The following is a 14755-nucleotide window of genomic DNA, read 5'->3' as shown; positions in this document are numbered from 1 at the left end:
CTCCGAATATGCGATGTATATAGTATATACAATTTTGAAAATTGATTCGGGAGGAGTTTCAGGAAACGACAGTCTGTTATCTCCGTTATCTTTGCTCACAACGAAAGTTCATCCGTGCGACGTGAAAATATCGCGAGATAGAAAAAAGAAGACGAAGAAAGAAAGGAGGAAAAAAGAAAAATCTCATGCACGAGAGCATCACGCGTGAATATCGCTATCTGTCTTCGATATTTGCATTCCTACTCCGCAATGCACATTCCCTCCCGACTGCTGTCGGTGCTCTGCTCGTACCAGGCCGCGCAGCCTGGTACGAACGCTGCACTTCCAAGCCGGGGCTACTTCCTCTCCTCTGCTCTCCTCCCTAGTGCCATCAGTGTCTCTCTCTTACTCTCATTGTCTCCCTCCCCCTAATCGGCAGCCGCTTCTCTTCTCTCACAGCTCTTTCTTTCTTCATCCATAGATATTTCTCTCTCTCTCTCTCTCTCTCTCTCTCTCTCTCTCTCTCTTTTCTTTCTCTGTCTCTCTTTCTGGTTGCCTCTTCTCTCGCGATGATGAACGTGGCTTACTTACACATCTATGCTCTCACCTCCTCCGTGATCTCCTCACTTTCCTTCGCGGATCCAACGATTTATGGTACGTTTCTGAACGAATGTCGCAGCGAAATATGAGATCTCAATTGATATATGTGCGTATGTATATGACTTTAATATTTATCTGTTTATATAAAAATGTAATATCTTTTGAGAAATATTTCGAAAGGTGTCCACTTCCAAGGAATTTTTCGCGAAATTAAATTGCACCTTTTTCACTTTCTCTATTAATTTCAGAGATTTGCGAATCTTTTACAAAAGAAAATTAATATTAATTATTATTACATATAAATTAAATATAAATTAATATATAAATATATAAATTAATATTGACAAATTTAGTTTGTGTACTGAAATCTCTCTGTATATTATATTTATATTTTTACACTTATAATTAACAAATACCACGCATGTGCAAGGGTTCGTATTTCGAAAGACACGCGTGGCATTTTGTATTTACGTATATATCTATTACGCGTTCCATCCGCGAGCGTGTGTAACCGTTTCTTTCTTCTTCTTTTTTTTTTAACATTAATACCGACGATTGCATGGCGATCGCAGGATCGTTTTCTCGTCCAAGGACAACGTATCAAGGATCCTCCCGCGACGGGAAAGTCTCTGTAAACGGGCCGTGATTGCCACTGCGGCGATAGATCCTTTTAAGAGAGATTATTTTTCCTTTCAAAATGCGAAATACACTTGGAGACACACGATATACATACGTATAATATAATTACACGATATATAAGTCAAGGAAAGCTCATTAACTCTCTACGAGGATACAGTAGGAAATTATTCTCCTTTATTTAGAACGTTAATGAGCGGGAAAAATTCAGACAATGGATATACTAAATCTCCCAGAGTCTCTCATTTTCATAAAAATATTAGAAAATATAATTTTCTTAATTTATTAGATATTATCATAGTTATTGAGATTATTATAATGGTTCATTTTACAGTTATATTCTGCGAATTAAGAATTATTATAATTGCGTTATTTTTTTTTCCAGATTATTTTTCAGTCTATAAAACGATTAAGTTCATTAATTTCGATAGCTATTTCTTTCGAAAACATTGCTTCATTTTATGTTTTTTTTTTTTAAATTCTCAAAGCAATTGTACATTTCTATTATTAGAAAATGTTAATGCGTTCTATAATACAAGCAAATTGTGTACTTGGAAGAATGGAAATTATCACAAGTTGAGTTTTAAGTAATCGTCTCGTTAAAGAGAGAAGCTTGTTTTTTTTTTTTTAATTTTTTTTGTCGTTGCTAATAATTTAAACGACTCATCGCGCGATGATGGTATTCGAACATCAACGGCAACATATTTGCATAACGACACTCGTGAAAAATTCTGCGTCGTTATGCAAATGATCTTTCATTAGTCGATAGACTAAAGTCACCTGCAAACAAAAGACGGGACGCAGCAGCTCCTTATCATGTCTTTTCTTATCTCGTTTAGTGAATGCCGCGCAGCAAATTTGAGATTGTTTCAAAATATCATCTTTGTACGACCTTTGAAACTTTCTCTGCCAAATAAAATTCAAGATCTTGTTAAAATTCTTCATTTTTTAATAATTAAATAATTAATATTATCTATTAATTCTTCTCAATTAATTTTAATCTTGATAGAAATTATTTTTCTACCATCTTTGCATAATTAATTTTAAGTATTAATTTAAATTCTATTATAGTTTATATATGTGAAATTAAACATAAATTTACTATCTATTTGTGTCGTTAATTTTTTATTAAAAAAGAATTTGCATCATACACTCAAAAAAATATTCTTGCAACTTTAACAAAAATTTTCTAGGTGTAAAAAATTAACTGAAACAGATAAATTATTAGCAAATATTGTGATACTGCATATATTTTGCACTTGATCAATTTAAATGACAGGGACAGAATTTATATGTGTACTATTAATTTGTAATTTAGATAGAAAATTTATTGTCAAGGACAATATAATAATAGACAATATAATAATACTATAGATAATTATATTTGTGATTAATATTTGGGATCTAAATTTTCTAGAGGTAGAATAGGTTGCTGCTATAAATTCTATACGTGACAAATATTCTAACAGATACAAAAAGTAGCGATAAATTTCAATTGAGACATCTAAAAATCAAAAAATAAAATCTACATTAGTAAAATATTTTTTTGAGTGATAGGTATTTATAAAAAGTTTGATTTCACACTACACGTATATTCAGCAACATTTCGGTATTCAAACTAAAGTTGCGGCTTCTTGCCATAACTCTAGGATCAATTTCTAATCTCTCTGGTATCTTATGGACCGCGAACAATCGAGGTGACGAAATGTGCAAAAGTTCATTGGGTCTGAGGATTCGCTCGGACCAATCGAGGAATTCTGCCTTCTAATTCTATCTTGCGGTTACACCTAGAAACGATGGCAATTCTCCGGCGGCAGGCATTGAACCTTTCACCTATCACGGCAGCAATATTGCTTCTCGGCCGATCCCTTCATGCTCTATGCTTTCTGTTACAGGCGATGGCTGCGGGAATAACATGTTCAGGTGCAACGATGGCAGATGCATACAGTCGATCCTCGTGTGCGATTATCGCGGGGACTGCGACGACAATAGCGATGAAATGCAGTCGTGTCGTAAGTATCGGAATTCTTTCCTTGTCGTTCGAGCTTAAAATAGCCAGGATTAAGCATAGTTTTTATTACGCTTCGCGGTAGCTCCAGGATTAATAGTCGCTTTATTACGACTCGAGTTACATTGGAAATACCGCACGACAACATAACACGATATGAATCTCAGGGAAACAGTCACTATAGATAATACGTCTTTGTCTGATTGAAATCGATTCACAAACCATCATTCTCTTCTTCGAAGAAGATGCTTTGCAAAACGCAACGGTTTATAGTCGAGTTTGCAATTTGCATAAATTAAGTGCGAGTTGTTCTATAAATTACTACGTTGTCACAGATGAGAAGTAATTGTTATGATGCATCCTGCTTAAACGCAGGGGAAGCCCCGCGAGAAGCGGCATTTTCAATATATTTTCCCGATAAAAGCCTTGTCGCACTTTATCATCGTTATATTATTATATATTTAACTTTATCTTACATTACATCATATTCTCCCGTAATATCAATAAGTATATAGTTCATGAAGAGCAACTAGATTTTCGAAGAAATTGGAGCATGTCTTCGAACGTGCAATTTAATCGGAAAGAATGCTCCACTACTTGCGCTGATGAATAATTAATGATGAAGTGCTTCGTTAAGTAATAATAAAGAGGGATGCGTGTATAATTCTCGATCGCCCGTTGCCCCCATTACTCGGTTCGCGGTGAAAGAACTTTCAGAATGAAGCCATCGCCTTCATTCAGTACTCCCGGCCGTCAAGTATGTAATGGCGTCACGGCCTGTGGATATCCCGCGAAGGGATCCGCGCGTGAAAAAAAAAAAAAATGTATTTTCTTTCACCTAACTTTTATCCTATCGCCATGTCACGTCTCGTCGAGAAGCTTGTAAAAATTTCGGCGGAGATAAATCGTGCAAGTGGTTTGACGTTTCTTATGACGTTTGTGGGATGCCTTGCGAATTTTTGGTTTCGAACCGTTGAGTTCGTTTTGAAGTAATTATACATATATTAAATATGATCGCGATCTTGGAACGAGCCGTAATTTTAGCACGCTCTTCCTGTTTGCCCACCGATCTGTTCCAATGAATCTGTTCGAATGGAAATAGGCTCGCGAGAACACTGTGTATAGCTTGCAGCGAATCTCTCGCGTGCCGGAAATGCCTCGACGAAAATCCGAAGCTTCCTCTCGGAAGTGCTTAGTCTCTTTGTCTAGCGTTTTTTTTTTTTTTTTTTTATGTAGCGGATTACGTGACCGTTTTTTATGATCGCGCTCCTTATCATCGGATTTACATTGCAGGAAGTGTAATGCAATTTGTGCGTTGCATTGCCTTTCCGCGTAAACAAGAATAAACCAATGTCATTGGAGGACTTGGAAAGCGGAAGGAAGAAATCTCTCATTTGTTCGAAAGAGGAAAAGTTTCAAAATATATCTCTTTGAGAATAGCTTTCAAAAATGGAAAATAAAATCTTTAAAAATTATTTTCTAAAGAGACTTTGAATTTAGGGCTTTTTTCGCTTATATTTATTACGCACAGTTTGGATTAAATTAAAAATTTCAGCTTTCTAAGAGTGCGAATTAGATTTTGCGAATACATATAATACTTTCTGCAGACGGAAAATTTTTTATTATAAACAAAAGATATTGGCTATGCATTTTTTTTCCTCTTCGGAGTTCGCCGTTCTTCCTAGATCACCGCCGCGGTCGTTTGTTATGCGGGTGACAACGCAAAACCGGAAGCAAGGCTATGACCCTCTTTCGAGGACGGCGTGCTAAAGTGCCGCGTGTCATTCGATGAAACGGACCCACTGGCACGATTGTATCTCGTTTTGCGCGGAATCGGTTCCAATCTCGCGCGAACCAGATAGACTTTCTCGCTCGATATCCATCTCTCTTCCACCGATCGCTTTAATTTATTGGAACAAATTTTTTTTTATTCTAGCCAGAATTTGCTTCAATATCTGGAAACCCGCTTGATAAACGTACATCATTTTTTTCGAAACGGAGAGGCCAAGTTTTTAGTTTATATTTTTACAAAAAGTCTTATCTGGATGAAAAGTGTCTTGAACAAAAAAAAAAAAAAAAAAAAATATTCTTATTGGTATTTGGTAGAACTGGAGCGATCCCGGCACGGCCGGCGGCACGATTGTCGGACCATCCGGTAATAAATGATCGGGGGAGCTTCCCTCAATCGCTCGGCGAATCGACGACCGGCTGATTTTATGCCGTTGCAATTATAGCACCGGTATGCGATCTGTTGCGCTCTCCCGTAGCACGAACGTTTCTTCCTACATTGCTGCTGCTGGAATTTTCAGCAGCAGCTTGTGACACGCAGTGCCTGCTAACACTTTTTTTTTATCTTGACTTCTTACTGACAGATAAAGGAATATACTATACTTGATAAATATTCAACGAGGAAGCTCCCTCTTTCACGTCCGCGAAGTCTCACGACTCGCTGATCATGTTGAAGACAATGGGAATTGTTAGACATATTTTGGGTGTCTGAAAGAAATTAAATAATTCAAGACGCGAACAGTTATAGTAATTAAGACAAATATTGTATGTAAATATTGAATTGATCAAATGAAAAGAGTTTGGGTTTCGGAATTAATTTATCACATTAAAAGTTAACAGAGAGAGAGAGAGAGAGAGAGAGTGTCATCCTAATATTTGATATATCCTTATTTAGGTATCACAGACACGGATTACTGACCTAATTTTTTAATTGGGTTTCAGCGCCGCCTGATTGCGAGATCGGCCAGATCACGTGTGGCCAGTACAGTTTCAACAAGACATATTGTATACCTCCGCATCAACGATGCGACATGACCGTCGATTGTGTCGACGGCACCGACGAAGACGGCTGCAGTGAGTATACAATTTGTAATCATTCTTATCGACATTAATTCCTTCCGTTTATTTTTATCATATCGTGATGTCGGATTGTCAATTGTGAAAAAACCTCAGCAAATTATGCTCTTATAAAATATTCTTTTTATATGTCTCAATACTCTCAAATTTTGTCAATTTTTTCGAGTTGGTGCAACATAGTAAAAAAATTAAAATCTTTTTTTATTATTTTTTGATAATTTTCACAAATACAACTTTTAAATAAACTTTTAAATTATTCTTGTATAAAAAATATTTCTATCCTGCAGTATAATTATAACTATTACAATTATTATAATTACTATTATAATTATTACAAGAAAATAAATAATTTTCCGTCCTACTATCAAAAAATAATAAAAAAAAAAGATTTTCCATTTTTTTCAGTATGTTGCACCAACTCGAAAAAATTGAAAAAATTTGAGAGTATTGAGACATATAAAAAGAGTATTCTGTAAAAGTTTGGTGATTGAACCTTGAAAAGAACATATTAAAAAAGCCATTTCTTAATTTCAATTTTTTTTTAAATCGAGCTTTTATTCGAGATTAATAAAAAAAATTTTTTTTTTGTGTCTTTTGTTAATAAGTATTTAGAAAAAATCGATATGGGATCATCTCAATTATTTACAGAAAAGAAAAATAAAAAATGACGTTTTTCTCGATAACTCAGGAAATAATAAAGTTAGGGAACTGGAATTTTGAGGAAATTTTTTTTTACGATGAGAAAATGACAGGTCGAGTATTATTTGAAAACTCGTCGGGGGCACTTTGCATGCTTATTCGGCTATAGCCTTTTTTCAAAAGCGTTGAGCTATTTCTCAGCTGAAGATGCGATTTGTCTGTCGATCGGAAATAAAGTCCGCGAGTAAAATTCGTCGCGATATCGTGCAATCAATTATTTTACGAAAAATAATTATTCTGTAAAATCGTATATACTTCTCTCTCTTTCTGTTCAATATATAACGGAAGTGCAAGAAAAATTAGTCATTAGTGAGCGATTTCGAGAATGTCAATCGCGTTGTTTCACATTATCAATTATTGCTGTGTCGAGGGATATGACACGATAACATTATCATCGTTGACAAGGCCGTTCGCATAAGAACATGGCTAAGTAACAGTTGCGATTAGACAGATTCTTTTTCATGCTTACATTAATTCTTAAATTACCAAATTATCGGCGCTGACATTGCGATAATTCGCGCATATTATTGAATCCGCAACATTATTACGTTATCGAGATTGTAAAAATGATGACCGAGGTTTATAAACAACCTATTTGCGCTGCTGATAACGTTCTTGTCTCTCTTTTTCAATATGTTGCAACGATCTAATGTTAATAAAAATCTAGGAGCGTGCACTTTGTTGTTATTTTGCAGCTAGTCATTATCGTAATTATTTTTCAATTATTACGTCATTAAAATGACGTTTAAAATTTTTCAAAAGAACGCAGGCGATATTTTTTTTCTATCAAGACGTTTTCGCGGCTCAATCGTGATTTAAAAAAAAAAAATTTGCAAGCTCCTCTTCCTCTTGTTTTTTCTCGTCACTCTTATCTTAATATCGCACGAAACGAGCGAGGAAAGTCACGTTCCGAACTACCGGGCTCATTTCGCGCGTTTATCGGCAGTGTGAACGTGTCGCAACAGGTGATACGTCGTGATACGGTCGCGCATTATGGTTCGCAGTTAATGCGAATTATCACGCGAGACCCTGCTTGGACCCCAGAAGCGTGATCAACTCCAGATCGGGCTTTTGACGTTTCGTTATGTAAAAGTAACACGTGCGCTTTGCTTGTCACGTTTCGCGTTTACAAGCGGAGGTGTCTTTATCGTATACACTGTAAAAGAGATGCATATTAAATTCTTTAATTCTTCACAGATGCGAAATAATTTCATTCGTCAAGACGAATATCCTGAAAAAATTAAATGATTAAATATCCTGAACAAATTAAATTGAACGATTCATTATCTTTTATAATTATTTATTTATTTATTAACACTTTTATTTAAACATTAGACAAACTCACGTCACGATTTTTACATAATAGAGTTTGCGCGAGGAAACATTTTTTTTTTTTTTAATGAAAGACGAAGAAATGACATTCGGTGTATATATTACAGCGTACAGAAAGTGCCAGCCGGACGACTTCAGATGCGTCGGAACTACTCCGGAGCTCTGTATACCCAAAGAGAAGAAGTGCGACGGTTACCTGGACTGCCGAAACGGCAGAGACGAAGAGAGATGCGAAAACAACATGAAGCCGGCCTGTCGACTGGACCAATTCAGGTGTAACACCACGCAACGCTGCATCGAGCAGAACGCGAGGTGCAATCACCGGGACGACTGCGGTGACAACAGCGACGAGGAACACTGCAGTGAGTTGGCTGTTCTTTATTTCTCTTTTTTTTTTTTTTTTTTTTTTGCAATACATTCGTGCGGTTTGCTCCTCTAGCGTGTCGCTACTCTTGCTTTCAAGTTTCACAAAACTACGATTTACATTCCACTTTGTCTTTCTCTTTTTTCAATTAATTTATTTATTTGTAATATTTTATTTTACATGTAACTGTATTGAGAAAGAATTTAATTGGTTTAACGGATATACAATAGTTTGCGGAATTAAAGTTCAAGTTGCGACGATTCTTTTAAATCGATCAATCAGAGTCTTTGATGATTCCACAGATTTTCCGCCCTGCACCAGCGACCAATTTCGATGCGCCAATGCACTCTGCATTCCCATAGCATATCAATGCGACGGTTATAAAGATTGCCAGGATGGCTCCGATGAGAAATCTTGTACAATGACAGCTTGCCCAGGAAACAAGTTTATGTGTCCAAAGGGCGCACCGGATGGAAAACCATTATGTATCAATCGATCTCAGCTGTGCGATGAAAAGCAGGATTGCGAGGATGGAGCGGACGAGGAAGCAGCATGTTGTAAGTGCATTTATGCACCTGTATTTTATTATCGATATATAAGTAAAATACGCCAATATAAAAAAATCACGTGTATATATGTCTGAAAGAGCTATTGTTTTCTTTTAATAATAATAGCGGTCGTTAGTAGTTATGTAAGTGTTATTCGTAATAATCACAGGAAGAGCAATTAATGTACAGCATGAAAACAAATTATAAAATTAAAATACGAAGTTTTTTTCATCGTATAGCGATGAGTATGTGCGGCTCACTTGGTTGTCAACATAAATGTCAAGCGTCCCCTACTGGAGGGGCCTGTTATTGTCCCGAAGGAAGAATCCTCGCCAATGATTCACGGACGTGCGTCGGTGAGTTATTTAACTTGTAAGAAATTTGTACAAAGATTTATTTAGCAAATTAAAATTTTGCTCGTATTTTTCTCCATCTTCAGATCGAGACGAGTGCTCCGAGTGGGGCTTCTGCGAACAACTATGCGAAAATACCGATGGCTCGTACATATGTCACTGCGCGTTAGGTTACATTCTTCACGGACGCAACAAGTGTCGCGCCCAGAACATCTCTGCCTTAGAGCTTCTGCTTGCTCAGGATCGCGCGGTTTGGCGGTTGAGCGCGACTGGCGAGGATCGCAGAATAATCGCAAACACCACCGGCGCCAGCGGGGTAGATTATCTGTACTCGCGAAATTTGCTCTTCTGGAGCGACACGAAGACACGAAAGGTGCACTCGGAATCTTTCAACCTCGGCGGCGAGACGCCTAAGGTGGACATTAGTATGGCGGGCTCCTGGGGACCAGTGGCCATCGCGATAGACTGGATCGGCGAGAAACTCTACGTGGCGGATTCGATCGTACAAAAGATAGACGTATTCGAGCTGAACGGACGTTATCATGGAATCGTTGTGGGTTCCAATCTCACGAGTCCAGCCGACATCGCGTTGGATCCCACAAGAGGCATTATGTTCATCGCTGATAGCAAGCAAGTTCTTCGTACTAACATGGACGGTACTAATGCATTCCCTGTCGTTTCTGAAGCGGCCTACAAGGTCTCCGGTGTGGCCGTGGATATCATTGCTAAAAGGATTTACTGGTGTGACTCTCTATTGGATTACATCGAGACGGCAGACTACAGAGGCCGCAATAGAGTTATGATTCTCAGAGGTTCACAAGTGCCATCGCCAATCAGACTTACTCTCTTCGAGAACAGAATATTCTGGACAGACGGCACTAAACAAGCCGTCATGAGTGTCGACAAGACTCAGGGAGATTATTCCATTCAAAGCGTGTTTAAGGTATACAAATGATAAATAATTCCATAAATTTACTTATACACGCGTGTTGTATATATGAAAGTATTTAGTATATGCTTTAGCAACAGAATGAAAGTGAAAGTTAATTTGATTTACTCCTTTTTGGCTAATAAATTTTCTCTCGAATTAATTGCTTATTATTAAATATTGATTAAATTAATAGTTATTATTATTCTTTTTTTTTTTTTTTTTTTTTTTTTTTGAGAAAGTGAGAAAATTGATAAAGATTCAAAGGATTTGCATTTATATTGTAGTGTGTGTGTGTTAATATAATAATAAATAATTTCTCTTATAGGTACGTGATGCCAAGGCTATAAAAGCCTTGCATCCGTTCTTGCAACCCGGCGTTCCTAATCCTTGTGGCAATAACAACGGTGGTTGTCAGCACATGTGCATCGTTACCGCTTCGAGCGATCAAAGTAATCGATTAGGTTATCGTTGCGCCTGCCATATTGGATGGCGATTGGCAAGCGACATGAGAAACTGCAATTTAGTGCAAGAATTCCTCATGTATTCTCAGCAGAGGTTTATTAAAGGTCGAGTACTCAATCCTGTAATGGAAGGCTTTAGCGACGCCATTTTACCGGTGGTATCTAGACGGGCAAGATTCGTTGGACTGGATTATGATGCACACGATCAATATATATATTACAGCGACGTTCTTCAGGATGTCATATACAGAGTACACCAGAATGCAACTGGGCGAGAAATTGTTTTGGCTAGTCAAAACGAAGGGGTGGAAGGACTTGCGGTAGACTGGGCAGCGAAAAACTTGTATTACATTGATTCGCGTAAAGGTTCGTTAATTACAAAGCCTTATGAAATCTTCAAGTTTATTATTAATTTTCGAGAACGAATGAATTTATTCGTGACATTAATTTTCGAGACTCAATAGAGATTATAAAAAGCAAGATTTATATTTAGTTGACTGAAACTTTTTATTTTTTACAGGCACGCTAAATGTACTCAGCACTCGGAATGTTACATATCGACGAACACTGCTAAAGAATCTTAAGCGCCCTCGCGCGATTGTAATTCACCCAAATCACGGTTACATCTTTTTCTCTGAGTGGGATCGTCCAGCTAACATTAGCCGAGCTCACGCCGATGGTTCTAACCTGGTCGTTTTTAAAAATCTTACCCTGGGTTGGCCGAACGGACTGGCAATCGACTTTAACAAGGATCGATTATATTGGTGTGACGCTCTCTTAGATCATGTACAGCACTCGAACCTGGACGGCACGGACGTACGTACAGTGAATTCCAGGTTAATACGACATCCCTTTTCCATCGCCATTCACGAGGATTGGATGTACATCACCGATTGGCGTCTCGATGCCATTATTCGGTTACATAAAGAAAGTGGCGAACAAGAAGCTATCTTGGTACGCGAACCTGCCACCAATAGGCTTTATGGCGTGAAAGTTTTTAGTCGCGAGATTCAATTAATGACGATCAATCATCCTTGCACCATTAATAACGGTGGTTGCGAAAAACTTTGTTTTGCTATTCCGGATAACTCTTCACATTCTGACGCTATCGCATTCTCTGGCATACAACCTGCACCAAGACTCACTCAAGTATGCGGATGTCCATATGGAGAGCGTCTTCAGGATAATGCCAGAACTTGTGCTGCGGATCCTGACGGGGAACCACCATTGCAAGCTTGTCCTCATACATGGGATTTTACTTGCGCAAATCAGAGGTAACGATATGTACATTAGTTTTATGTGAACTAGTACGTAAAATCCTTGGAAGAAAATTTAAGTTTGGTAAATTTAATCTAAGATATATTACAACAACTTTTGAAAGACTATAGCAAGATAATCATACAAAAATTGCCCCCGACGAGTTTTCAAATAATATTTGATCTGTCATTTTCTGAGTTATCGAGAAAAATGTTATTTTCAGTTTTTGTTTTTCTTTTCTGTAAATATTTGAGGTGATCCCATATCGATTTTTTTGAATTCTTATTAACGAAAGACAAAACAAATATTTTTTTATTAATCTCGAATAAAAACTCGATTTTTTAAAAAGACAAAAATTTTGAGGAAATTTTTTTTTTACAGGTAGGATATGACAGGCCAAATGTTATTTGAAAATTTGACGGGGGCATTTATAGTATGCTTATAGCCTTTTAATTCTTAATCAATCTATTTCCAGGTGTGTTCCAAAGTCCTGGGTATGCGACGGCGAGAATGATTGTTTAGATAACAGCGACGAAATGCAAAACTGCACAAAACCGACATGTAGCGCAAACGAATTTCAATGTAAATCTGGTCGTTGCGTACCGATGACATTCCATTGTGATACCGAAAATGATTGTGGCGATTATAGCGACGAGGTGGGCTGTCCTAATGTTACTTGCAGCGCTAATCAATTTGCCTGCGCCAACAACCGTTGTATCCCCGCGACTTGGAAGTGCGATTCCGAGAACGACTGCGGCGACAGCTCCGATGAAGGTGAATTCTGTGCGGCGAAGACTTGCTCGTATTTTCAATTCACATGTCCGCGTTCCGGCCATTGTATACCACAGTCCTGGGTGTGTGACGGCGACAGTGATTGCTTTGATCAGCAGGACGAGATGGATTGCCCACCGGTTACCTGTCTTAGTACTCAGTTTACATGCGCAGATCAAAAAATGTGTGTCTTAGCATCGTATAAGTGTGACGGTATTAGTGACTGCAACGATGGTTCGGATGAAGTAGGCTGTCCGTCACTAGCACCGGATCAGTGCAACGTTGATAAGCAATTCCGATGTGTCAGTTCGGCAATATGTATACCGAGAAGTTGGTATTGTGACGGTACTGCGGATTGCCCGGACAAGTCTGACGAGCCAGAGTCGTGCGGAAAAGTCGATTGCCAAACTGGATTCTTTAGGTTTGTTATATTTGTTAATTAAATTCTTGCATTTTTATTCTCAGGCAACTTGAGTAATAAAAATAAAAGTGTACATTTTATTTCTGCGATTCCATCGATCTAAACTAATCTAATTTGATTATCTCATAGATGCCAGAATGAGAGATGTGTGTTCAAGGCTTATATTTGTGATGGTAAAGACGACTGCGGGGATGGTTCCGACGAGAACACCGAGCTACACGCATGCGGCCCTCCCGCATTCAAATGCGAATCTCAACAGTGGAGCTGCCCAAACGTGACGAACCTTTGCGTAAATGTGAGCAGCGTGTGCGATGGCAAACTTGATTGTCCTAACGGAGCGGACGAAGGACCTGGTTGTGATCTTGCTGAGTGCAGTCATCAGAGTGGATTATGTAGTAACAGCTGCATCCGGACTCCGCTCGGAGCACAATGTGTTTGTCCGGCTGGCGAAGAGCTCAACAGTGACGGCTACACATGTCAGGACATGAACGAATGTGACACGCCGGGAAGATGTTCGCAAATCTGCGTCAATACCAAGGGCAGCTACTATTGCAACTGCGTGGACGGTTACACGTTACAGAAAGATAAGCACACATGCAAGGCGTACAATCACACTGCGGCGTTCCTGATTATTTCCAACAGACATACCATCTTGGTGGCTGATCTTCAGGATCAAGCATTGGAACGAGTTCCAATCAACGTGGAGAACGTTGTAGCGACTGCTAGTAATATGCACACTGGCACCATTTTCTGGTCTGACATGAAATTGAAGCGAATTTCGCGGCTGGATCGCGGTAGCGATCCTCAAGATATCATCAGTACCGGTTTAGATTTAGTAGAAGGTCTCGCCTACGATTGGATAGGTCAGAATTTGTATTGGTTAGACTCAAAGCTGAATACGATCGAAGTAGCTAAAGAAACTGGAGTTGGAAGGATGATTCTTGTTAAAGAAAATATCACGCAACCGCGTGGAATGTGCTTAGATCCCAGTCCAGGTGCAAGATGGCTCTTTTGGACAGACTGGGGTGAGAATCCCAGAATTGAAAGAATCGGAATGGATGGTACTAATCGGTCAACTATTATCAGTACGAAGATTTATTGGCCTAATGGTCTGGCCTTAGATGTTGCAAATCGTAGAATATATTTCGCGGATAGCAAGTTGGACTTTATTGATACTTGTCTTTACGATGGCAGCAAGAGGATTCAAGTTTTAGCCAGCTCGCACTATTTATTACATCCTCACTCGCTTACACTCTTCGAGGATACTATGTATTGGACCGATAGGCAGCTCAATCGGGTGCTTTCTGCCCATAAATTTAAAGGTTCTAATCAGACGGTGGTTTCGCATCTAATCTCACAACCACTTTCCATCCACGTACATCATCCAGTATTACAGCCTATCACTGTGAATCCTTGTGCTAATGTGTCTTGTGAACATTTGTGCCTTCTATCGCCCAGTAATCCAATGGGTTACAATTGCAAGTGTCAGGTAAGCAGTTATTATATAAGATAAGAGATTCTTAAATATCA

At 38.4% G+C, this 14755-nt stretch overlaps 1 protein-coding gene across 1 annotated transcript in view; it reads left to right on the top strand.

Moving 5' to 3' along the window:
• Positions 1 to 14755, top strand: part of Mgl (low-density lipoprotein receptor-related protein megalin) — a 42921-nt gene that overhangs the window by 14245 nt on the left and 13921 nt on the right. The window contains exons 2-11 of the mRNA XM_072907608.1: positions 3111 to 3227; positions 5954 to 6085; positions 8227 to 8481; positions 8786 to 9040; positions 9271 to 9387; positions 9471 to 10327; positions 10641 to 11142; positions 11297 to 12050; positions 12509 to 13225; positions 13355 to 14714. Coding sequence (XP_072763709.1) covers positions 3111 to 3227; positions 5954 to 6085; positions 8227 to 8481; positions 8786 to 9040; positions 9271 to 9387; positions 9471 to 10327; positions 10641 to 11142; positions 11297 to 12050; positions 12509 to 13225; positions 13355 to 14714 — 5066 coding nt within the window. The remainder of the gene's footprint in view (positions 1 to 3110; positions 3228 to 5953; positions 6086 to 8226; positions 8482 to 8785; positions 9041 to 9270; positions 9388 to 9470; positions 10328 to 10640; positions 11143 to 11296; positions 12051 to 12508; positions 13226 to 13354; positions 14715 to 14755) is intronic.

This window comes from Anoplolepis gracilipes, chromosome 15, assembly GCF_047496725.1.
Source record: "Anoplolepis gracilipes chromosome 15, ASM4749672v1, whole genome shotgun sequence".
NCBI classification, from domain to species: Eukaryota; Metazoa; Arthropoda; class Insecta; order Hymenoptera; family Formicidae; genus Anoplolepis; species Anoplolepis gracilipes.
The sequence above is the reverse complement of the archived record's forward strand: the minus strand, read 5'-3'. Positions and strand labels throughout refer to the sequence as shown.